Raw genomic sequence first — 26,073 nt, forward strand, 5'->3', positions numbered from 1 at the left:
CCCCGGGCGCCAGGCGGCGCCGCGACGCGGGCGGCGGGAGGAAGCGCAGGAGCGGCGCGGGGCCATGGCGCTACCCGACGAGTTGTGGGCAGAGCTGCCGGCCGAGAAGCGCATCTTCTGCTCTGTGCTGCTCTTTTCCTGGGCCGTCTATCTCTGGGAGGCCTTCCTGGCGCACCGGCAGGTCGGCGGCGGCTCGGCGGGAACGGGCGGGACAGGGGGCTGTGCCGGGCCCGGCCTCACATCGGGGCGGCGGGCCGGGCGCCGAGCGGCGGGGCCGGGGCCGAGCGGTGCGGGGACCGGCTTAATGTGTCGCCTGCCCGGGGAGGGCCTGGGCCTGCCCTGGCCGAGGCAGCGGGGCCCGGCGCGGTGTCGGCCCTGCTCGCCCACGGCCTGTGGGGGGAAGCGGTTTGCAGCTGACGGGCCGTGAGAGCAGCCGGGGAGGGGAGCGGGCTTGCGGCGCGCCCCGCGCCCCGGAGGGCAGAGCTGTCGGCGGTTCCGCTGAGCTGGGCCCGACCCCGCTTGGTGCCTGCGGCTGCTGGCGCTTGCGGGTCTCTGGAGCAGGGCTGGCCCTGGGCGGCCGGCGGCGCCCTCCGGTGAGCCAAGGCTCACTCCTCGCTGGCGTTGCCGCCGCGGTGGGGACGCTCGTCCTCGCGTCAGTCAGTCAGTTGGGTGAGTTCGTGGAAGGATCTGTGCCAGCAGCCCAGCACCCACCCAGCAGCTCGATCCTCCCCCCCAGGACAGGTGAAACAGCAGGAAGAACAAAAATGAGAGGACCCATGGGCTGCAGTAAAGACAGTTTAATAAGTGAAGGAAAGAGGGGAAAGAGAAGCCCATAAGTGCTGCAAAGGCGATCGCTCGCCACCTCCCACAAGCAGGCTGATGCCTGGCCAGTCTCCAAGTAACAGTCACCTTGGAAGTCAAACCCTCCCCCCTCCCCCACTTTCTTCCTCCTGTACTTGTTTTTACTGCTGAGTATAACGTTATAGGGCATGGAATATCCCTTCGGTCAGCTCAGGAGAGCTGTCTTGGCTGTGTTGCCTTCCAGCCTCTTGCCCACGCCTGCTCACTGGGAAGACAGAAAGAAAGCCTTGACACTCTTTAGCAGCAGCCAGAACTCTGGTGTGTTATCAACACTGCTTTGCCCACAAATGCATACCACCACGCAGACTGCTAAGAAAAAATTACCTCCACCCCAGCCAGACCCAGCACAGCTGGGGAGAAGACTGCCATGGCGGTATACCGCTGCATACTCCTGCGAGCCATGGGATCACCTAAGCCGTCTGTGACCCCCCCCCTCCCCGATGCTCTGGTCAGAGGAAGAATGTATTTTGAAGTGACAAAGAGTAGGAGCTTTTCTTTTGAGAAGGGATAAATATACTGAAACAAGAGAAGGCAGTGTATGGAATAAGGACCTTTAGCCTTTAAAAATTTTAAAGTGGTGAGTTCTCTACCAAAAATGAAATAGCTCCTCATTTATGCAACTACATCATAGATATGTTTCCTGATGAAGTTGCATGGTTTGCAGGGGAAGATCTGGTGTTTAGTTTCAAAGTCTGCTTAGTCGTTATTGTGGTACAGTAAGTCACATCCTGTGGAAAAAAGAGTTTGTGTGATCTTTATATAATAACTGTATTGGAAATAATTTAGTAAGTAGGCAACTCGGTTTCTGGTTATCACATAGTAACTATGCTTCAGTTTTATGTTTGGAACTTGATAGAAAACAAATTTAGAAATATTTATTCTTTTATGGATTTTTCTTTTTTTAAACTCTGGTGGCCCATGGGATGATGTTATGTGTTACTTTTAAATCTTAGTTATCTCCTTAAAAATATTGGATGTAGACTTTTAAGTTTCTTTTTCAATTTTTCAGAGACGGGTGTATAGAACAACAACACATGTACCACAGGAATTAGGACAGATCATGGATTCAGAAACATTTGAAAAATCTCGTCTGTATCAGCTGGACAAAAGTACTTTCAGCTTTTGGTCAGGCCTGTATTCAGAAGTTGAGGGCACTGTAAGTACCCGAGTTACTCTAGCATTCGTATGACACTTTTCATGTACTTTAACTGTGAAATACTTTGGTTCTTAGTGATCCTGTGCAGCTGCAGTGTTGGCATTCTGGTGTCTTACATCAAACACTGAAATTTGGAAGGGCTAGGATTCTGTGTTTCTTGTTTGTGGCTGTATTTGCCATATAAAGAGAAGGAATTATTCAAACAGCACATAATTTCTCTATGCAGTGTGGAGTCATACTGCACAACAATTTATGTTATATGTTTTAGTGGCACAGCTGACCTATTATGCTTTCCACTACCAAATAATTAAGTAACATCAGAATTATTTTAAGTTGTTACAAATACAGACCTTTCTGTGTTCGGAGGGATGCAACTACTTTAATTTTAATTTTAGATAAATTTTAAGTAGAGGGTAGAATGAAGAATGTGTGAGAACAAGAAGACTACCAATAGGTACTTCCTAAGTGTAAGAACAATTATGCTGGGCAAATAATGTTCACATATGTGAAAAAACAGAGCTATTGAGTTAGAACAGTATTTACATGTGTGATACACAGTCTTAAGAGAAGCCTTTTCTGACTGACTGCTGAAATGCGTTGCTCATCAGTAGCACAACGGTCCAAAAGGAATCCTGAAATGCCTGGCATTGCAAAATATAATTAGAGTATGATCTACTACATGATGAACTTAAAGAAGCGAAAAGGTCAATTATAAAAGATAATGAAACTGGTATTGTAAAATAGCGTAAGTCATGTAACTGTATAAGTATGGTACTTAAGAATTGTGACCCCTCTTAACTTTTGCATTTCCTGATCTCTTTTGTGCAGCCTAACCTGTACATTGTTTCATTTTGTATGAATTGTAAAAATGTTTATTATACATGTGTCAGTATAGCTGTTGTATTCTTTTTGGTATGCTGAGTAGAACTCAAGACAATTTTTGTGCGAATTTGAAAAACATCTGGGTTTTTGACCGACTTCAGAGGCGGTATTTCATTTGAAAACTGAAGCTATCCTCTGACAGTGGTTTCGTGGGCAGGATGAGATGGTACCACCCAGGAAGTGCAACAAGTTAGAAGGTTCTGAAGCTTTACCTTGATTTCAAGAGCTTTAGCAAAAATAGCTCCCTTGTTGTCTTTAAGGAAAATATATAGGACTGAAGTGAGCCTTTTTTTGCCACTGAATTTAGTGCCCTGCTAAACAAAGAGCCATATCAGCAGTCTGTGCTTATCTTCATCCAGGCTTACTGTTGTTATGGTCACCCACAACATTCTAGCCGCTAAATTGGAGAGAGATGGACTGTTAGATGGATGAAGAACTGGCTGGATGGCTGCATCCAAAGGGTTATAGCTCAATATCCAAGTGGAAACCAGTGGTGTCCCTCAAGTGTCAACACTTGGATGAATACTATGTAGTATCTTCATCAACAACATAGACAGTGGGACCGAGTTCATCCTTGGCAAGTTTACAGATGACACCAAGCTCAGTGGTGCAGTTGATATGCAAAAGGATGCCATCCAGGGCAACCTTGATGGCCTTGAGGAGTGGGCCTGTGCAAACCTCATGAAGTTCATCAAGGCCAACTGCAAGGTCCTACGTGTGGCTTGGGGCAATCCCCAGCGTGAATACAGACTGGGGGATGAATGGATTGATAGCAGCCCTGCAGAGAAAGACTTGGGGGTATCTGGTAGATGAAAAATTGGATATGAGCTGGCAATGTGTGCTTGCAGCCCAGAAAGTCAACCATATCCTGGGCTGCATAACAAGAAGTGTGGCCAGCAGGTGGAGGGAGGTGATTTCAAAGGAAGACCTGGGAAACTACAGGCCAGTCAGTCTCACCTCTGTACCTGGCAATATCATGGAGCAGATCCTCCTGGAAACTCTGCTAAGGCATGTGGAAAATAAGGAGGTGATTGGTGACAGCCAGCATGGCTTTACCACGGGCAAGTCATGCCTGAAAAATTTGGTGACCTTCTGTGATGGGGTTACAACATTGGTGGACAAGGGAAGAGCAACAGACGTCTGCTTGAGGGTCGGCAGGTTCTACAGAGGGATCTGGACAGGTTGGATCAATGGGCCAAGGCCAATGGGATGAGGCTTAATAAGGCCAAGTGCCAGGTCCTGCATTTCAGTCACAACAACCCCAGGCAACGCTACAGGCTTGGGGAAGAGTGGCTGGAAAGCTGCCCGGCAGAAAAGGACCTGGGGGTGTTGGTAGACAGCTGGCTTAACATTAGCCAGTGTGCCCAGGTGGCCAAGAAGGCCAACGGCATCCTGGCCTGTATCAGGAATAGCGTGGCCAGCAGGAGCAGGGCAGTGATGGTGCCTCTGGACTGGGCACTGGTGAGGCCTCACCTCGAGTGCTGTGTTCAGTTCTGGGCCCCTCACTACAGGAAGGACACTGAGCTGCTGGAGCGTGTCCAGAGGAGAGCCACCAAGCTGGTGAGGGGTCTGGAGAACAAGTCATATGAGGAGAGGCTGAGGGAACTGGGCATGTTTAGTTTGGAGAAGAGGAGGCTGAGGGGAGACCTCATTGCCCTCTACAACTCCCTGAAAGGAGGGTGTAGAGAGGTGGGTGTTGGCCTCTTCTCCCAAGGGAATAATGGCAGGACCAGAGGAAATGGTCTGAAGTTGCAGCAGGGGAGGTTTAGATTAGATATTAGGAAGAATTACTTTCCTGAGAGAGTGGTCAGGCACTGGCACAGCCTGCCCAGGGAGGTGGTGGAGTCACCATCCCTGGAGGTCTTTAAGCAACGTGTAGATGTGGCACTTCAGGGCATGGTCTAGTGCCCGAGATTGTTGGTTTGTGTCTGTTTGTGGGGTTTTTTTTGTGTGGTTTTTTGTTTGTTTGTTTTTTTGGTTTGTGTGTGTGGGTTTTTTTGTTGTGTTTTTGTTTTTTGGTTTTTGGGTTTTTTTGTTGGTTGGACTCGATGATCTCAAAGGTCCCTTCCAACCATGAAGATTCCGTGATTCTGTCATCTACCTGGACTTGTGCAAAGTGTCTGACACTGTCCCACATGACATCCTGGTCTCTAAAATGGAGAGACACAGATTTGATGGATGGACCACTCGGTGGATGAGGAACTGGCTGGATAGCCGCACTCAAAGGGTTGCAGTTAATGGCTCAATATCTCAAGTGGAAAGCAGTGACAAGTGGCATTCCTCAGGGGTCAGTACTGGGGCCAGTGCTGTTCAACATCTTTGCCGGCAACATGGACAGTGGGATTGAGTGCACCCTTAGCAAGTTTGCCGACAACACCAAGCTGTGTGGCGTGGTCAACATGCTGGAGGGAAGGGATGCCATCCAGAGGGACCTGGACAAGTTGGAGAGGTGGGCCCATGTGAACCTCATGAAATTCAACCAGGCCAAGTGCAAGTTCCTGCACCTGGGTCATGGCAATCCCATGCCCAAATCCAGGCTGGGTGGAGAATGGCTGGAGAGCAGCCCTGAGGAGAAGGACTTGGAGGTGTTGGTGGATGAGAAGCTCAACATGAGCCAGCAATGCGCGTTTGCAGTGCAGAGGTGAAACATACCCTGGGCTGCATCAAAAGAAGTGTGGCCAGCAGGGCGAGGGGGGGGAATTCTGCCCAAATGATCTGGGGAACTACAGGCCTGTCAGTCTGACCTCAGTGCCTGGAAAGGTCACGGAACAGATCATCCAGAGTACAATTATGTGGCGCATGAAGGACACCCAGGCGATCAGGCCCAGCCAGCATGGGTTCATGAAAGGCTGGTCCTACTTGACAAACCTGATCTCCTTCTATGACCAGGTGACCCGCTTGGTGGATGAGGGAAAGGCTGTGGATGTTGTTTACCTGGACTTAAGTAAGGCCTTTGATACAGTCTCCCACAGCATTCTCCTGGAGGAACTGGCTGCCCATGGCTTGGACGGGAGTACTCTTTGCTGGGTAAAAAACTGGCGGGAGGCCAGGCCCAGAAAGCGGTGGTGAATGGAGTTAAACCCAGTTGGCGGCTGGTCATGAGTGGTGTCCCCAGGGCTTGGTATTGGGGCCAGTTCTCTTTAAAATCTTTATCAATGATCTGAACAAGGGGATCGAGTGCACCCTCAGTAAGTTTACAGATGACACCTGGTTGGGTGGGAGTGTTGATCTGCTGGAGGGTAGAAAGGCTCTACAGATGGAGCTGGACAGGCTGGATGGATGGGCTGAGGCCAATGGGATGAGGTTCAACAAGGCCAAGTGCCGGGTCCTGCCCTTGGGTCACACCAACCCCATGGACGCTCCAGGCTGGGGGAAGAGTGGCTGGAGCTGCCCAGCAGAAAAGGACCTGGGAGTGTTGGTGGACAGCTGGCTGGATATGAGCCAGCAGTGTGCCCAGGTGGCCAAGAAGGTGACCGGCATCCTAGCCTGTATCAGGAACAGCGTGGCCAGCAGGACCAGGGCAGTGACTGTCCCCCTGTACTGGGCACTGGTGAGGCTCCACCTCGAGTGCTGTGTCCCATTTTGGGCCCCTCACAACAGGAAAGACATTGAGGTGCTGGAGAGTGTCCAGAGAAGGGCAACGGAGCTGGTGAGGGGTCTGGAGAATAAGTCTTATGAGGAGAGGCTGAGGGAGCTGGGGGTGTTCAGCCTGGAGAAAAGGAGGCTGAGGGGAGACCTTCTCGCTCTCTACAACTTCCTGAAAGGAGGGTGTAGAGAGGTGGGGTCAGTCTCTTCTCCCAAGGAACAGGTGATAGGACAAGAGGGAATGGCCTCATGTTACACCAGGGGAGGTTTAGGATGGATATTGGGAAAAATTTCTTCGCTGAAGGGGTTGTCAAGCCTTGGAAGAGGCTGCCCAGGGAAGTGTTTGAGTCTCCATCCCTGGAGGTGTTTAAAAGCCAGGCAGACGTAGTGCTGAGGGACATGGGTTAGTGGTGGGCTGGGCAGTGCTGGGTTAACATTGGACTTGATGATCTTAACGGTCTTTTCCAACCTAAATGCCTTTATGATACTGTGCTACAATCAAGCTGATGCTGCTGATACGTAGGGTATATGCAGCTTCTTCTTTACATGTACGTGATGGTGAGTTACTGCTCCTTTCTGTGATCTTGAGCTATGTCTTTCTGTTTCTCAGAATCTGTCCTGGGATTAGCCGATTCCAGCAGAGCTGAAGTGAGGTGGCCTCGACTGTCTGGGTTTGCCACTTAGAGCGTAAACTGCATCCTTTATTGGCATTGGGAACTGCCTGAACTGGAATGAGGCTGTTGTGGCCAAAGTTGATGCAATTGGATGACAGTTTTGCAACACTGCCTTTAGTAGGTAGAAGTATGATTCATTAACCTAGCAAGTTAATTGAAGGGCAGATGCTCTGGTAGAATCAGACATTAATTATGTGGGTTTCCTTTTAACTAGTAAGTAGTATCGGCATCACTAATAGCTGTCTTTGTTCAGGGATTGGTACTTCTGGGATTTCCAGCTCTGAAGCTTAACAGGTAGCCTGCAAAGCAGAAACAAGCTTGCTTTGGTCATTTCCATCTCCTGCTGACACTCAAAATGCACCATAATAGTTAGGTTATAAGAGTAAGCTTTTTAAAAATAAGTAAACAAATAAAAACCTATTACTGTCCGTTCTGGAAGGCTGCCTACTTGAAAACTGATCTTTACATATATAGTGGTGCATTACTTGCTAAGAAAGTAAATGTGAAACGTTTTGAAGTCAAGCTGTTCAACAAATACAGTTAGCACTTGCTTCAGTAGCTCTGCCTCAAGTATTTCTTTGATGATGGTGTGTTTTGAGCAGTTCCTTGGCAACCTGCACAGCAGAAGGCATCGCGAGGCAGGCACAAGGAGAGCATGATGCTTTTGTAAAATGGTTGGAGCAGCACTAATACTGAAAGTGAAATTGTGGCCTTACTCTGAATGCCTTTCTCTCGGTAGGGATTGCAGGCGAGACTGTCCCAGTGCAGTCAAGTTGCTGAATCTTGCATACCCCTCCTGGAAACTGTATGTTATACAACCATTGGGCAAATGAGTTTTAAGGTCTTCTAAAAATATACCTTATTCCTGAGCCAATATAGCAGCAAAGTCTACAGTAAATAGGCTTGGAAATATGCTAGTAAAAAAAGCTTGACCTGATCTCTGTTTCTGTAAAGCAAAAATGAACCGTTACTAAATGCTCCAGGGTCTCTCTATGCACTGCTAAGATCAGAGGGGAACAAGCAGTCTATTTATAATACTTTTCTCATTCACCCTTAAAAAGGTCCTTATCATGCTGAAATTTTAGTAGAATAAGATGACAAGCTGTTTCATATTGCCTCTGTGGTATGTGTTTTTGTTTTCAAGATGATTCTCCTCTGTGGAGGAATTCCTTTTCTCTGGAATCTGTCTGGTCAGATCTCTGGTCGTGCTGGGTTTGGACTGGAATATGAGGTAAGCAGTCTTTAAATTTTAGTGAAAATGTTTGGTCCATGAACTATACTGTTAAAATAATTCTTATTTTTAAGCTTGCATTTGCTTAAAGTGGGATTTAGCTACAGGTACAGTACAGTATAGTAAAAAACCCAGATATTTTCTGGTGAACGCAATGATTTGGCGAGTCTGAGACTGATAACAGTATGTAACTTTTAAAGTAGCTTACTTAATTAAAATAGCCTTGTATGTTAAAAAGCATTCACATCCCAAAGCTACTTGAGTCAAACAAGGTGATGGGTTGGGTTTTTGTGGCTTTTTATTTGGGTGTTGTCTTTTTCCTAATCTTAGATGTGATCTTCCTGCACAGTAAAGGGGTAAGAAATTTGAGGCTACTGCTTATGTTGTCTTTGTACTGTGGATGAGGCATCTATGCAAATTCTTGTCCCAAATCCTTAATTTTTGTTTAAATCTGTTTCATGAGTGTATATATATTTTCTTTCTTTAACACAGTAAGCTATTCCAGTGATCAGTAAACTAATCATCACAGACATGTTATTTCTGTGAATTATCTATCTTCATCTTCTAACCAATGACACGAAATCCATTTCTAACACCCGGAATATTAGTGTTAGTACAAGTCAGTAAATACCAGATTTATTTTATTTTTTTTTTAGATTGTCCAGTCATTGGTATTTCTGCTGCTTGCAACACTCTTCAGTGCAGTGACCGGTCTCCCATGGAGTTTATATAACACATTTGTCATAGAAGAGAAACATGGCTTCAATCAGCAGGTATTGTAAATAGGGCTTATACGGACCTAATGTCTTCAGTAGCCTTGGCTGGTTGGATGGACTGGTGTGTCCGTATCTGTGTCAAAGATCGTTAGTTTTAGGAACATTTCTACTTGCACTGCATAAAAACAAGAGCAACGACAGTTTGTGACTGTTGCAGAAGTACCCATGCCACACCAGAACGTCTGTGTGAGCCCACGCCTCTGAGCAAAGAGAAGTGTGTCTTCTAGCAGTGCAACAGAGAACACCTCAACTGTTCATTTTTGGATGGACTGTTCTTTTGCCCTTCATATGCCCTTCCTGAGAAGTCTGGATCACTGCTTGATAGGGGCAGTTCTGATTCCTGGACGCTGAACAGATGAAACAAAAATTATTTTTCTCCTTATTTTGTTTCACTTATTGATTTCTTGTATCAGCCTTTAGTAAATCAGAGAATTCAGCTCTTAAGTGAGTACCTAAAACAAGTATAAATTAATATCAGCGCTGGCTTTCTTAATTTCTCTCACCAACTTGGTTTAACCTGTTTCAGTATCAGTTTCTCATGGGATCAGATTTTCCTTTTGGGAGAGGAACCTCAGCTACACATCATTAGCCATTTCATGCCAGAGCTTAAGACTTGTTTTCTGCTTTTGGACCCAGCTAGTGTTGTCTACAGTACTTTCTGTTCCAAGTCTACTAGGAAGTTTGCGGTTTTTTACAGGCTCATTTTAATAAGGGTAGAGATGCTCTGGTATTTTCCAGTTTCAGCTTCCAGTTTCTGTGGAGGCAGGAAGACTGAGCTAGACCTAAAGAAGTGGAATCAGTTTATTTCTAAACTGGTAAATCGATAAATTGATGCTTCTTATTCCTTCTGTAAAACAAGTAAGAAAATAAGTGAGAGAAAAAAAGCTCTAAATGCAATGATTGGACCCTCTCTCAATGATCTTTAAAACAGAAGCCTGTAGATCCTGACACATCCTGTATTATTTTGGTTCATGTCAATTATTTAGTGGTGTACTATTTTCTTTCCAGGAAAGTCCAACTATGAAAATTCTCACTGCACAGTTTTGCTTTGGTATCTGTATGTATTCCTGGAAACTGCGAAGCTTGTGTGGTTCCCCCCTGCCTGGTCCCCAATGTTTAGATACTGTGCCAATGGCAGCTCCTGCTCCAGTCTTTGGGAAGCAAATCTGAAGATCGTTCTAGTTATTCGTAAGCCTTGAGCTTGTGACCAACTCAGAACTCTTTTTATATTCCATATAGCTCTCTATTCTTATAAAAAAAACCTTTTGGTTTGAAAAACATATGTGTAACTTCTAACAATCACTTTTTTCTCTCACCAGCAAGTAAATACTCATCGTCAGAACGATGGCACACATAGCCATTCATATCCTAGGTGATTCTGAGCCATAGTCCTGGAGATCTTTTTCCTTTTGTAGACTTTACAGTGAGCATGCTGTCAGGCTAACATCTGCTTCTATCGAGGGAGGAAGGAATGTTGCCACGTTTCCAGAGCATGAGTCAAGCAATCTGTTTTTGGGGGGAAATACCTATCTGATGTATTTTGTTTGTTCTCTGGCTATCACTTCTCTTCCGTAGTCCTCAAAAATTGTAAGGGCTGGCAAAGACCTAATTCCTGTAATGTGCTTATGCCCTGGCCTAGCCTAGACATCCTTTAGACATTCAGAATCCTTAACTATGCATCAAAAGCCATCTTTCACTTTTGTCTCTCCTGTCAATCCTGAGTAGTCGCATCAGGCGTGCACCTTGATTGTCTCTCCTACCTTAGTGAGGAGTAAGTTTCATCTTTGTGCCAGGTCTGCAAGCCCTTTATGTCCAGGACACAAAAGTCCAAAGACTAGTCAGCATTGGGACTTGTAAAGCACTAGAAGTAGAGCAAACTCGCAGACTAGCTGATGTATGGAGAATTTGTCTTGATCAGGCCTTGAACAGGCCCTGCCTCTGTGCAGAAGAAGCAGAGGGTGAAATACTGAACATAGCAGCTTGAGATTCTTTAAAACTGGCTTGAGAGCTTGCAGAATCCATGTGGTTTCTTTGTATGCTTTAGGGAGGGTGAGGACAATTCTGGGTATATCTTCTGAACATTTTCTTCCTGGAGCTGTGCTCTCTGGGTGCTTCACTGTTGTCAATGCAAGCATCGTGCCTAATCAAATGAAAAAGGAAGACTTGGCACTGACACCTATGGGTCTTGATAAGTGCTTGATTGAGCTACCTGCATGATGGCTTTTACAAGGTTTTTTTTTGCCACAGTGGTCCTCATGCCAAGAACTGAAGGCTGAGTCCAGGTCCAAACCGATTTGAGGTACAAAATGTCTTACAAACACAGTCAAATCTTCATCTTCATTTCAGGCTGATGGGCTAGGTCCTTTAGTGAATGAGACAAATTCACACTTAGTACCAGCCCAGAGTTTGGATTTTCTAGCAATGATTCTCAAATGATCTTCAGATAGACTTTTTCTTCAATGGGAGCAGCTTCCTGAAAATGAGGATTTCTCTTGAAGTCACATCTGCCTTAGAAAGCAGGAAAGAGGTGGGGCAAAGATGAAAGATACCATGCAATTTTATAGCTCTACTCCTCCTAGATTGTGGAGCTGGAAGTAAAGAAAGAGTTAAAATGAAAACTTGAGCTAAATGGGTTGTAGTTGATGTGTTTCAGAAAGCCCAGTGGAAACAGCACTGGCAGCATGCTTTTGTTAAAAGAGTTCTTCTAGTTTATATTAAGTGACTGTTTCTCCAGCCGTTTCGTAAGCTAAAGAATGAAATAGGCCTTTTTCTGGCTGAGCTGAGGAAGCAATAAAGGAGGAACCTACTGTTGTCTATTTTGTTTTTTCTCTCCTGGCTTGTACCGGTTTGAGTCTTGATCAAACAGGAACAATTTTTCCTTTGTCCAGGATGACCCAGAGAGTTTCTTTCATGCTTCTCCATACTATTTTCAGGAAAAGAGCACTGCTTAGTGTGAATGAGGTCCACAAGTCTTGCTTTTCTAGTTACAGAACTGTTTTGCTGGATAAGGTAGCCCACACTACCTGGGAATATTAAAGGTAGGCAAGGCACATCTGGAGTGTTGCAATTGTGTGGGCATGTGTCTATACAGTTGTGTTACTAATGGTCGCTTAGCAAGAATATGTCACCGGAGTGCTCACTGTGTGACCAGAGTGAATATGTCTGCATAAAGGGTAGTCTAAAATTGTGAGTTTATGTCTGATTTGTGTTTCTGATAGTCATGGAAGTCAGAGGCATCTATCCAGATTCTTGCTCCAAATCCTTAGTTTTTATTTAAATCTGTTTCACCAGTTTGTTTTTTTTTTCGTTTCCAGACGAGTTCCATATCTTTAATGTAGTATGGGCTTTTTAATACAACCTTGTTGGGAAGGATCTTTACATAATAACCCCCTCACTTCTGTGCCTTGCAGATAGCTGTAAGTACTGAAGTAACAATTCCTGAAAGAGCTAGTCGGGTATCTAATCATGTTGCAGAGTCACTAGATCACATTCATTCAGGTAGAGGTCTTTGGAATATCTATTGCTTCTATTAAAGTTATACTAATTTTGAAACCTGAGGTGGCTACATGAATAGTAACTGCATGTCAGTGGAAGCTTGGAGTAAAATGCCAAATATATATCTAAAAATCTTTAATAGGACTTCTATATATTTCCAGTTAAGACAATCAGCTTGATGGTAACTGAAAGTTAAGATGAATGGAGGCAACTGTTCAAAGACAAAATATTTTACAGTAGCTATGTTTCTTAAGAGTTTCCTTTTCTCTAAAAATCCCATAATATCTAGGATATAGACTGGTAAAGGAATTAAGGGACAGATAAGCTTAATTTTTTCTTTCCTCCTTTAATGAAGGACATATGTGCAACACAAAATAAGCATCAGGTCTTCCTAAGGAAAAGTGCATCTGCATAGGCTTGGAGTCCATGTTAAAGAGCCACAGCTACCAGGAGAGGAGGTGAAAAGGTTCTTCCCTTTTTCTAATTGACTTTGATTTCCTTATCACATTGGTATTGCTGTTTTGCGATTTCTCTTATTTTGTTTCTGTGCATCCACTGAAGGGATCAGTTCATTAACCACTGTGGCATATCAATAGTTACACTGAAAATATCACTGATATCCTTTCTTTACAGACTCTGGGATTTTTTTTTAAGGATGCTATCAAGAAGTTTATCGTGACTCAGTGTATTCTGTTGCCAGTGACATCCCTTCTGCTTTACATTATTAAAATAGGAGGAGACTACTTCTTCATCTATGCCTGGCTCTTCACATTAGTTGTTTCCTTGGTGAGTATGAAAATATGTTTGGATTTCTTCCAAATGCTAGTTTACTTGCATGGTTCAGTCTGCGGAGGGTTAAAAACATAACTGAAAGGAAATGGAGAAAAATCTAAATCTCCTGGGAATTTTAATGTGCAAACCTTAACAGTGTATTTGTTCAGGAATAATAGTTCATATTAATTGTCCACATTAATGGACAAATATTGTATCTATTAATACTGGAGTGTCTTCATCAATTGAAAAATAAACATTCAAAAAGTTTTAGAATGGATACTGAAAGTACAACACTATGTGGTGATAGGTTTTCCTTTTCCTTAAGTATAGGAAGGGCACAAGAACAACTACCAGCAGTTTGGCAAGACGAGGCAGAATGTGCTTTGGTCTGTGGTATTTCCAGTGGGCTTTTCTTACAGATCATCAAACGCCTACTCTCAATTGCGTTGCTTTGTATTGAGATGAGTAGCAGTTTTCCATTTCTGGCGCAGATATAGCTCGTTTTATTATACTGAACTGGTAACTGACATTTTTAGGGCTTATATTAAAAGGATCATTTTGTATACATCATAAGGATTTGGTGTTTTCTATTGTTACTATGAGCTCCAAGGTCTGTATTTTTTTTTTATCTTCCAGCATAGTTTTCTCCTCATATAGTTTTTTCCTCAATGTACTAACCATCACCCCAGGAAGAAATTACAGAAGTATGATTGCATATGTTCATTCATTTCTAGAATAAAAGAGCACCTTAACAAGTAAAAGAATTATTACATTACAGTAATGTAATAAAGCCTGCCACGTTAGCCTAACAATAAATTTCAGTCAATCAATCCCTGATTATCGTGTCAAGTTCCAACTTTCTGGTTGAACTGGAGTGCATCGTCAAGAAAATTTTTAGGAATACCTGTGTAGGAAGTAGTGATTTTTCTTTCTTAAGCTTCTCTTTCATGACTCAAGCAAGTGTTCCTGCTTTTTTTATGTAATTTTTTTTTTTAATTTTCCTTTTCCCCACTGCTTCTAGATTCAGATGGCTTTTATAGCTTTCTTGGAATTTCAGTTTGTCAGCTTCCTTTCTAAAGCACAGGCATTGGCTGGCCCTGTTTTACAAAAATGTGATCATAATGCTACATGGGAGGACATTGCCATTAACACAGGACAATCTGATTTTCCACTTATATATCCCATAGGTGCATTGACTTTCTCAGACATGGCAACACGGAAGGAATTGTGGCTCAGTTTAAATCATGACTGCAAAGTCTTTTCATAATCCTGTTTTTATGGGATATAGATATCATTATCTGAATTGTATTTCTTGCTTACTTGTATTTTTGCATCATTGATACCTAACATATAACTGAAATAAAACCTGTGTGGATTAGCGGATTTCTGTACAGCCACTAATTCTGGCATAGTGCAGTTGCCAGCGATGTGTTTCTGAGGAACACAGTGGCAGCAGTATAGCAGCAGAAGTGCCCCACTTAATTGTAAGCTGGACTTAACACCTACTACTTTGAGTTCTTTCAAGCTTTTTTTTTGTTTGTTGGCTTAGTTGTACAGGGTTTCCTGTTGTGTTGTGGTGCTGGCTCCTGCTTTCTGTAGTCCAGGTGTCCTTATGCTCTGGCATCTTCCCTTTTTTTGTCTCTGCATGTATTCTGAAAAATTGTAGTGTTAGTTTGCAAAAAAGTCAGTTCACGTATATTGAAATGACTGTTACAGAAAGATCTCTGCAGACTCTGATCGGTGCTTCTTAAATAATAGTTCTTTCAAGCTTTGATTGGCAGTATACACTTAAATCATAATTCAGCATTTAAGCTACTACTCTGTCAACTGGAGTGAAACAGTCCGTACTTACAGATTATTCTAGTGTAGCCTTATTATTTGCAAAATTGGGAAGATATTAGTTCCTTGTGTGATATCCACCTATACTTTAAGTCTTTAGTCTTAAAGGCTTTTAAGACTTGCTTTTTCATAGAAGTAATAAGCGGAAATTTTAAAAGAACTGGTAGTTACATGATTGAAAGAAGATACAGGATTTTCTGAAATGGCCTGCCCTCATTTGTACACTGAAAGTGAAAATTTTTTTCCTTTATGACAGTCATTGACTGCTTTTATTCTTGCCACCTTTTCTTTAAAATATATACTGTAAAAAATGTTGTATGATCTCATATGAGAAACTTTATGAATGTCCATTTTATTGTCTTTGTCAAACAAGTTTAGTAGAAAGATAAGATGTAGGTGAGTAGTAACTAAGTTTCAAGGTGAGAACCAGAACTTACCCAGCTGATACCACATTTCTTTCTCTGTTGCTTTCCTATTACAAAATACTATTTTATTTTTGCTTTGCCTGCCCCTTCCAGTTGGGCTGTCCATGTAGATTTTTTTTTTTTTTTTTCTGAGATTTTACAGATGCTTTAGAAACTGATAAAACAGTGGTTGGCCTATCTTTTACACAACAAAAGCTAGAAAATAAAACATATCCTATTAGAACTACAGACTTCTATACTGAAAGATAATGTAGCAAGACTGAGTGGCCCACTCTTTTTAATTTTTTTTATTCCCACTCTCCATGCTTTTTTATTGAGAACTAAGCGCATACCCAGGCAATTGGTGCTTTTCAGGTGTCTTGCAGTGTCACTGCAGCTTTACAGGGTATTGATCACTGTGTGGGGCCTTAATGTGTGGGTTTGAACGGTGTTTGATATGCAAAATAACCTTAAGAAGTGTTAGGTTTACCCTTTAGAGTTTGGCTTAGGGAAAAATTCCATTTGTAATCACATTCCGTAACTCTGTAACCACAGTTAGAGTTGCATTCTTCTAGCAGTCTGTTATGCTTGCTGATATCAATGAAGGCATTACACAAAAATCAGAGATAAAAAATCAAAATTAGTCCACACATGCCACATGGTCTGAGACACTTGTCTGGACTGAAAGAGACAGCTGATTTCTGCTCTATAAAATACCCGCCTACACCTGCTGCAAAATATCTGCAGAGGTTTAAACCCCTGTCTTAACAGTCGCAGTAATGAAAAGAACTTTTATTTTCTAGTGGTGTTTCATATTGATGCCCTCACTTGGAAAAGTCTGTTTCTCTAGTTCTAGATTTCATTGGACTTTTTCTATAGTGCAGATACTTTCCAAAGTCAAGGTACTTGTGTTTCAGTGGAAAAAAAAGCTGTCAAGGTAACTTTGAAGTTAATGTTGATGTCCATTTGCCTCTCATGTCCTGTTCCTTTTTCACTAACCAGAATTTAAACTGTTCTCCAGTCCTTTTCTTTAAAATAAATAAATAAAAATCACTTTGTGAAGGTCTAGAGTGTGAGGAAAGGGAGTTTAACTTTCCTTCCTATCACTGTGATATTCCAGCCCTGGCTTTCTCATCTGGGCTGCATCTGCTGCCAGTTTGAAGAGATGCAGGTGCGTTGTAGTGATTTTTGGGACATGGCTGTTAATCGTTGTTCCTTAGCTCTTCATATGACTAGGAGAAGGGGAAGGAAATGGGGGACATGAAATTTTTTGCCTGTTTTAGACTGTGGCTTTGTAAGTTAGCAGGAATTTGAAGAAGTGGGACTGTCTCCTTGTTCAGCCGGCTCTGCTGCTCATTATGAAACACTTCAGAGTTTTCCAGTATTGAAGTGGGTGACAGTGACAGCCTGTCACTGATAAGACCACCGCTCCCAGCTGTCACAGTGGGTTTGCCTTCTGCGGTTTGATGAACCCTCACAGCAGACGTGCTGTTTACACGAACTCTGCTGAGGACTGTATGTTTGAGATGAACCTGCCCCACCCCAGTGTGGCTGTTGAATTGCTGTCAACTGACTGAGCGGTTGTCTCCGCAAATGGGATGACCCATGGAGAGCTGTGCTATAGATCACACTTCGTACAGGACTCTGCTTTATCCAGTGTTTTTGTGAAATTGTGCCCTCTTTTTGTACTTACTCATGCTTCACCTGTAATGCTAAATACACATTTGTATGCCTTGCTTTTAGTATCTGTATGTGTTTGCAGGTGCTTGTTACAATCTATGCAGACTATATTGCACCTTTGTTTGATAAATTCATTCCGCTTCCTGAGGGAGAGCTCAAGCAACAAATTGAAACAATGGCAAAGAGCATTGACTTCCCATTGACTAAGGTGTACGTTGTTGAAGGTGAGATTTTTTTAATAAAAAGACTTCATAATTTTGAATTTGTGGATTTTTAGCTTTGGTTATGGATGTTGTAGTAGGGCAGTTGCTTATACTTCTCAGCTACTGTAATACTTGTCAATGTCTCTAACGTTTTCCTTTTTTTGCCTTGGGGTCAGAAATGTAAAGCTTGAATGTACAGCCTTAATGCAGCATCTCGTTGGAAGCATTGTCTTGGCTCTGTGCAGTGGAAATACAAACCACAGTCAGAAATGGAAGCGGCAATCAAGATTCCAATTTTAGAGCTTTAAACCAGAGGGAAAAGGGTGGGTTTTTATCTTTTCCAGTCTCAGTTTAGCATTCATTGTATCGAAGTCCTTGGTGAAACAGCTGAAAAAGTTATGAAAGTTAAAAACACCTATTCCTTCTTAGAGTGTTCACATGAACGGTTTCTTATGGTGTGGCTGGAAGGACTCATACCTTCTGCTTGAGACTGTAATTTTTTCACTTTCTAGTAATGAATTTCTCATCCTCTGTTCTTAGGTCATGGAATATAAAAAGGAGCATGCCATCTGCCATATCACTTCCTTTCCACTTCTGTGTTTGTGGAGCACTTTACTGTTTCACATTTTGGCTGATACTCATTTTGCTCCCTTCTGAACTTGATTTCAGGGACTTTCCCAAATTTTGTTTTGGTTTTCTGCCCCACCTGTGAGGATCAGAGGTGTTTTTATTGTCTCAGTGAAAGCAGTATGAGATGGTATGAAGAGCTGAAATGGTAGAATTTTACTGTAAGAGAGAGTAATAAAGGCTTTATCTAGCCTGGAAGCTCTGGCTTTCAAACTGGGTTGGCCAAATCCAGACAGTGCTCTGCCTTAGCACAGCAAGGAACTACTGCTGTTGGTATACTTGGTGACCAAGAAACACCTCTCTTTCGTAGTGAAGTTGAAGCTTTTCAAGCTTGAGAGTCAGTACAGAGGCTTGCCAAATAGGTATGTTTTCTCCCATATGCATTGCTGGCTGTACCCTAGCTTTTAAGCTGTGGTGAAAGTCCTGTGAGCCAACTATTGGTACTCTGGCCCCTGCGTAGTGTACTCCTGCATTGGCTTCTGCAGCACATCTGCATTTAGTGGTGCTGATCTGCAGTGGAGGGAAGCTGCCAGACCCCTATTTCCTTTCCTGGCGTCCTTAAGAGTGGTGAGCCAGCACCATTCCCTTCTGACATGGGGGACTGGATGTGTGAACATCTTTTTGCCAGTGTTTTTCTGTACTCTGTCTTGCCTCTTCCCACTCCAGAGCTGACTTCTTAGTAACATGTGCAACCAAGTCCTTTGATTTCAGGGTTCATTCTGTAACAGGCAGACTATAAAGGTTTCTTCACCAACACTTAGTGAGGATGAAGTTTTTTATGATACACAGATGAAAGGGAACACTGCTACTCTGTGGCTGTTCAGATTTCTTCGCTGAGAACAGACTGGATGCTGAGGGTCTGTACTCCGACCAGCCTCTTCCTCTGTTGATCTGTCTTGGTTTGGTGCTGAAGGTTACCGTGACCGTATCATTGGTTGGCTTGCAATGAAACAGTGGATATTTTGTGTCCTAAGGAGTTCATGCAGCTCATACATTTATAGTGAGAGTTTAAGGCAGATGCCTTCAACTTGAAGTATCTTAACTTTTGCTGCAAAAACCAGAGCAATCCACCTCTTCTCTCAGAGACCTCTTTCAGTCCTGATGTTGCAACAGCTCCTGTCCATAGGCAAAAATAGGCAGTTTTATCTTTTATTGCTTTGGTGTAGACAGCTTTTTAATCAACTGAAACAATCCATGTTCTATGGAAAGAGATGAGTTTCTTGGCCCCAAGTATATTGATAGTAGAAATAGTCTATGATTCACCTGATCTAGATAAAAGTAGCTGTAAAACGTTGCCTATTTCAAACAAAAATAATCTTGAGGGACTGCCTAATACCTATAGTCTAGCCCTTCATCTTCTCCTTACCTGTTTCTAACATCTTCATCGTTATCTGTTTCAAATCATCTTTGCTGGCACATTGAAAGAATTCTGAACATTAGCTTGTGTTCCTTCTCTTGGGACTGCCACACTGAAGCTTCTTTTTGAATGAAATGCTTGTGACTATCAGTGTGTTATTTGTGTGCCATTTACTACATGCAGGACTTTTGGTGCAAAATCTATTCGTCACAGATTCTTTGCCAGGAGGGCAGCACATGTTCTATGCAGAGTGCGCTTTCCACTCTGAAGTTGCAGTAGAAATTGCTTCTCTTCTGTATATTAGATCTTCACATGACTGCTTTTATGGTTTTAGTGATACTAATGATTACGTGTTACAGATGAAAAAAATATTTCTCTCTTGGAGTCAGTAAATGAGATCATCGTCACTTAGATCATTTTAGAATATGCTTCAACCTGCAAACTCATTTGCTTGAGTTTGTCTACTGTTCATCTGGTGACTTCGAGAATTCCTTCAGAAGAATCTGTTCTGTGTAATATTGCGTAGTCTTCAGTGCATGGGATTATTCAGATCATGGTCTTTAATGTAAATTTTCCCCATCAGGTTCTAAGCGTTCTTCTCATAGCAATGCTTATTTCTATGGATTCTTCAAGAATAAGCGGATAGTACTCTTTGACACCCTCCTGGAAGATTATTCTGCATTGAACAAAGAACCAGCAGAAGGAGAAGATGGTGACAATGAACAGACAAAGTCTAAAACCAAAGTGAGTTCATCTTTGTTTTCATCATGTTATCTACACTAACTTCTTGGTGAGATATTCCTTCGTGTTTTCTGAATGTATTTTAAAGGTCCTGAATGAGATGCTAAATTCCAATACCTAGTGGTATTTTAACACTGAAGTATCCCTGAGCTGCTAAATGGAATTTCTGGGGCTGTGTGAATGGTGCAGAAAGCACCAAAGAGATCATAGCAATCCACAGGGACTTTAGCAAAACTTTGGTTCCCCACGTGTGAAAAATAGGTCTTCCTTGTAATTGTTTGAATAAGGAAACCTGTTCAGGTTTTTATCTGGTGTTCCTTCTCTTGGGACTGCCACACTGCAGCTTCGTTTTGAATGAAATGCTTTTGACTATCAGTGTGTCATTTGTGTACCATATACTACATGCAGGAATTTTGGTGCAAGAGGGATGCACGTGTGCACTCACATACAGATTCCACATGTGCATCTTCCCCCACCCTGGTCAAGAACAGGATGATGGCCTTTCATTGTCCTTTCCATTTATGTGCAGCTGTGAATCTAGTCTGCTGTAACAGCTTTTGTGGCTTCAGAAGAGTGTAGGGATGGTTAAAACTGACAGAATACTTTCTGAAGAGCCTGAAAGAGTAATTCTGAAAAGAAAGAATGGCCTCGTGCAGCCTAGGGTTAGGCCAATGTTTAGATTGTTGTTCAGTCTAGCTTCTGTTTCTTGTAACTGTGTTGGTGGTGGAATTCTCTTCACCCGTGGTTTGGTATGGCATACTGTGGACGTGGGTGATGAGAAATGGGGAATTTGAGCTCACCTGCTCTAGTCATAATGAGAATCATTTGTTCCATTTGAACAGGTTGTTCAGCTATGTTCTCAGTACACAAGTCGACATGCTTGCTTTTGACTTCCTCATGTACAGATGTCCGTCTTTCCTAATGATAGCTTTAAGGCACGTCATAGTATTTGTTGCAGAGGACAGGGATGTTGTCATTCCTCTTTAAAGGAACAACAGTAGTGCCTTGGGAGAGAGGCTGCATGTTGAGTCTTGAAGGAAGTAGGGAGAGGACTTTGCTCTCTATTGTCCATGGACAGTCTGTGGCTCTGAAAGTCTGCTCCCGTTTTAATGCCTTTTCTTGAATAAAGAAACAGAATGAGATCAGGGCATGGCAGGAGAGAGTTTGGAAGGCAAATCTTCCAGCGTTCTTCTAGGTTTGCACAGCCATATCTGCATACATAGAAATAAGAGAACACCACCTCACGGTAGAAATCTTGTTGAACTTAAAAGTTTATTTTTTTGTAAGTATCTTCTTGAAAAAGGCTCAATAAGAAATTACATGTTTGCATCTGCTGGTAGAAAGGAATGGCCTGATCTACGGCCACTTAACTGATCTAGGAAAAAAGCTAATAAGTAACAATTGTATTCAGTTGTGTTCAGCCATACCTGATATTACCTGTGCTTTGTTACTCCCTCAGAATAAAAAACAAGGATGTAAAAATGAAGAAGTTCTGGCTGTACTTGGTCATGAATTGGGTCACTGGAAACTAGGTCACACTGTCAAAAATATTATCATCAGCCAGGTAAGTTATGATACACCGGGGGTTTTCCTAGAGCATTCTGTAATTATTGCTGTTTCCAAATGCCTGCTTCCAGATTTGTAAGTGTACATTCACACAATATAGTCTGCTCTGCGACAGAAAGTTGGTTTGATTTGGGTTTTGGTTTTTTCTTCTTTGCTGTATATACAGTGAACGTGCACTAGCTTTTCTGTCCACTCCTTGCTCCATCTGGTTGGTAGAAAGCATCTAAGAAAGCATGTCTGCTGCCATTTTAATAAATCTCAGCAGCCTTCTGAAGTTGGGACACATTTTTCTTGTTCTGTAACACTTCTTCCTTGTGTGTTTGAATCTCAGGGCCTTCTCTGAAGGTCTGTTTCCATCCCTGAGCTAGGGATAGGATTGGATGTGTCCTGTCTCCCAGCCTGCACTTTTTTTAGGTGTTTGTAATTATCTCTGAGAAAGCTATGTGTCTTGAGAGTTTCTATCAGTCTTATTGTTTGGAGGGTTGAGAAGGAATGTGATTGAGGATTATGAAATTTGACACAGGAAGGCATTCTTACTTATTTATATTGTATTCTCATACCTTGTGCATTGATTGTTGTAAATAACTTTATTGTGCCATTCTTGGTGCATGCCTAAATGGGGATAAACATTGAAGCAATCTCTAGAGATTGCCCACGAACCTGATGGTCTGTTTACTCATGCATATGCCTCTGAGCATTGCATAATACAAGAGAATTCCTCCCCAAAACCTCCTACTTCAAATTCTTTTATTTGCAAGGCACAGCTATGTGCCTCCTGTTAAATTATTATCAGCAGTCTACTGTATGCTCTGGTGTAGATCTGTCTTGTTCCAGGTATCACTCACCCTTCTTTTCTCCAAGTTCCCGGCCTTTTTTTTTTCTTTTTTTTTTTTTTTGGTGTGTTTTTGTTTCTCTTAGCTCCCCTCCTATGCACCTTCTGTAACTCCATCACGGCTTTCTTGAGATGTATGCACCATTCCAGGAATGCTGTTCTGTTCTTTTTCTAAGGGTGTTCACAAGCTTTTCGAGCTGTAAACATCACTATCAAGCTCCTGTTTAAGAAAATCTCTATCGTTCCATTTCCACGCTGTTTTTTTCTTATCCGTGTAACTGAACACTTCAGTGAGGTCTTTCTTGCTTTCTGTGTTAAGGCAATTAATTACCTCCCAATTTCTGACTTCAGTGTTGATCCCTACTACCTAGCAATTATTATGATGTTTTTGCCACTCTGCTAACTCATGTAACTTTTGCCTTTGAATCCACTTTCTAGATACTATTATTTTGCTGTAATAGGTAGATTTTATCTTCACTTTCAGAAATCTTCACAAATTCTTCCGCAATATCTCTTCTGCTTTTTCTGTTGCTTGTTTGCTGTCACGGCTATCCCTCTTCTTGTGTTTCGGTAACAATATTCTGGCACCTTCCACAGGACTCTAAAAAGACCAGACACTTGAATGGATTGAAAAGGTACTAATCACCTTCTCTAGAGAAAGGCATGGTCCTGCTTCTTGCCTCTGAAAAGCCAGGCAAGCGCAGTGCTGCAGTGGCTCAGATGAAAGTGTGGATTGTTTAGAGGAATAAAAGTATGACACAGTATAGACAGATGTTGTTTGGTTTTAAAATTTTTTGGAACCTATGCTTAATTCCAAGGAGATAGATTCTACCTTGTACTCCTTCCTCACTTATCTAGTCTTCTTGCCTTTTCATCTTCCTTCACTACTTAGACTTTATTTTTTAGCTCACTGACAGAAAATAAGTATTTCTGTACTGCGTGCATTTACAGAAAGCAGGTAAAGGCCAGCTGTTTGTTCTTCTTTGTATATTAGTTCTAAAGTAATCTATTTGGATGTTTTTCAGAGGCGTTTCTATGCAAATGTGTAATATGAATAGGCCATGTTTTAGACTTAGATGAAAAACTCATCTTAATCAAGAATGTTTCCTTTCTCTAGATGAATTCCTTCCTCTGCTTCTTCTTGTTTGCTGTGTTAATTGGTCGAAAAGAACTCTTTGCTGCATTTGGTTTCTATGACACCCAGCCTACCCTGATAGGCTTGATGATTATTTTCCAGTTCATTTTTTCACCTTACAATGAGGTAAATTGTTTTTAAGACATAGATGCTGAAGTATCGTCCTGTTTAAATAATGATTTTATTTTGACTGAAGGTTTGAAGTTTCAAGGGGCTCTATCTGGTATATTATTTTAATAAGGAGGCTTAGTGCTCTGTGTTGGGACTCCCAGTTTCAGGTGTGGCCTGGATAAACCCTAGTGACATCGTTCTGCAGCCACAATGATGTGTGGGATGTGGGAAGGAACATACAGCAGTATTTACTGATACTCTAAGGAACTTTAGATAGCTGAATTTTAAAATAATTTTTAATATATTTCTCTCCACAGGTTCTCTCATTTTGTTTGACTGTATTAAGCCGACGATTTGAGTTTCAAGCAGATGCATTTGCCAAGGAACTTGGGAAGGCTAAAGACCTATATTCTGCTTTGATCAAGCTAAACAAAGATAATTTAGGATTCCCTGTTTCTGACTGGATCTTTTCAATGTGGCATTACTCCCATCCACCCCTTTTAGAAAGACTTCAGGCATTGAAAGATGCAAAGCAGGAGTGACAGGAATCATTGTTGGTTCAGAGACAGTGCTTCCATCTCAGAAGCAAAGTTCAGAGCTGCTTTATAATTTCTTTTTAAAAATGAATAATGCCAATTAAATGCAATGTTAACAGCACCACAGATCTGAGAATCCTGAAACAGGTATTAAATTATAAATGACTTTTTTTAACAAAAGGAAAACTGTGGAACTTAATTCAGGAAAAGTAATGAGTGAAGACCTTCCCCCCCTATACACACTGGCTTTTATCTCCGTATCATAGTATAGGCTTGTGAAGGGATGAAAACAAAAAAGTATAGACTTCAAAGCACCTATTTCTTCAGTTTGTGTATGCCTTGAACATTGCTTTTGATCCTTTTCCCATTCTTAGCATTCTGTGAACCTTCCTAGTCTCAACCCTCTTCACAATGAAGAGGGTTTGAGTGACTTGATTTCTTCCGTAATAATACTTGTACTCGCCAGTCATTGTTTTCTGTTTTAAAAAGCTGAATCCAAGTACAGGCCTCTCTCCTGGATTCATGTCTGTCATAATTGAAAATGCTACTTAATAAAACCTCCTTTCTCTGAAGAAGATGAATTACAGGCAAGGAAATGTACCACAGCATCCTGGTTCTGGCATGGCTTCCTCGAAAATGAGTGCTAGTCAGGACTTGGTAGCATGATATGCGATTAGGCTCCTCCTGCATTGTGCTGCTGAGGGTGTGGGAGGATGTTACAGAGAATCAGAACAGGACCCTTATGTTAGAGAAAGTTGCTAATTCTCTGTTCTTCTCTCTTCTTTGGCTGTCAGCAGAATGGTTAACAGCTTTTCCACACCTCAGTTCCTCTGTTTCTGTTGTCCTTTGCCTAAATTTTTTGTGTATGTGGAAGTGTCCAGTTGCTCAGCGTGTCAGAGCTGAACTTTCATTCTGAGGGGCTTTGTCCTCCACTCCATGAAGGCTTTTCCATTAATATGAATCCAGCTGAAATAGCAGTGCTGGAATAGTTAGAAAACATTCCTCATTGTTGTTTTGATATAAATAGCCCAAGAACAGTTTGTTCATATAGGTTAGTGAAGGACAAAGTGAATAATTGCAGAAATGGCTTCTGCATTGATTATCTCAGGTTTTTCTGATGAAAAGTGGAATTAAATTTGCTTTTGTTGAAATAAAGATAAAAGTTAAATATAAGTCTGTATGTGCCAGAGAAATGTTTTGGACCAGACTGAATGTACATACTTCATATAAAAATCAGATTTTATATCTGCAGTACAGCTCTGTACAAACAGAGAAGTCATCAAAGCAAATTCTCATTGTTTCAGACGTCAGAGTATTCGCAGAGACTTTACTGTTAGCTTAAATTTGCTTTTTGATCATAGGGAAAATGCCTCATAAGATGATGGGCATGATCATGTCTCAGGTGCAACAAGGCATAAGATGTTGCTGGGAGCCCTTTATATGCCTTATTCTAATTGTGTTTAAGCCCTAGCAAATACGAAGCTAAACTACAGATATGGACATAGGAGACAGTTTTACAAATACGAGGAGCCTGTATTTGTCATGTTAACTGCATTTAATAAATGACCCTTAAAAATAAAAGGATTAACTTGAATCTGTCAATTCAGA

General features: G+C 42.1%; 1 protein-coding gene across 1 annotated transcript; it reads left to right on the plus strand.

Moving 5' to 3' along the window:
* The first annotated feature begins 11 nt into the window (after positions 1–11).
* ZMPSTE24 (zinc metallopeptidase STE24) lies at positions 12–26,036 on the plus strand. The gene is made up of 10 exons (XM_074162224.1): positions 12–181; positions 1,871–2,017; positions 8,303–8,389; positions 9,046–9,162; positions 13,294–13,446; positions 17,440–17,581; positions 20,128–20,288; positions 21,745–21,849; positions 23,801–23,944; positions 24,247–26,036. Exons 1-10 carry the CDS (start codon positions 65–67, stop codon positions 24,469–24,471), a joined length of 1,398 nt encoding a protein of 465 aa, XP_074018325.1. The 5' UTR covers positions 12–64; the 3' UTR covers positions 24,472–26,036.
* Positions 26,037–26,073: the final 37 nt, after the last annotated feature.

Source organism: Numenius arquata, chromosome 21 (genome assembly GCF_964106895.1).
Source record: "Numenius arquata chromosome 21, bNumArq3.hap1.1, whole genome shotgun sequence".
Taxonomy (NCBI): Eukaryota; Metazoa; Chordata; class Aves; order Charadriiformes; family Scolopacidae; genus Numenius; species Numenius arquata.

Excerpts from the sequence above, each read along its gene's own strand:
- ZMPSTE24 (XM_074162224.1), top strand. The coding sequence starts at position 65 with ATGGCGCTACCCGACGAGTTGTGGGCAGAGCTGCCGGCCGAGAAGCGC. Across the intron at positions 13,447-17,439 it reads TCACATTAGTTGTTTCCTTG|GTGCTTGTTACAATCTATGC; the intron begins GTGAGTATGAAA and ends ATGTGTTTGCAG. Across the intron at positions 21,850-23,800 it reads AAAATATTATCATCAGCCAG|ATGAATTCCTTCCTCTGCTT; the intron begins GTAAGTTATGAT and ends TCCTTTCTCTAG.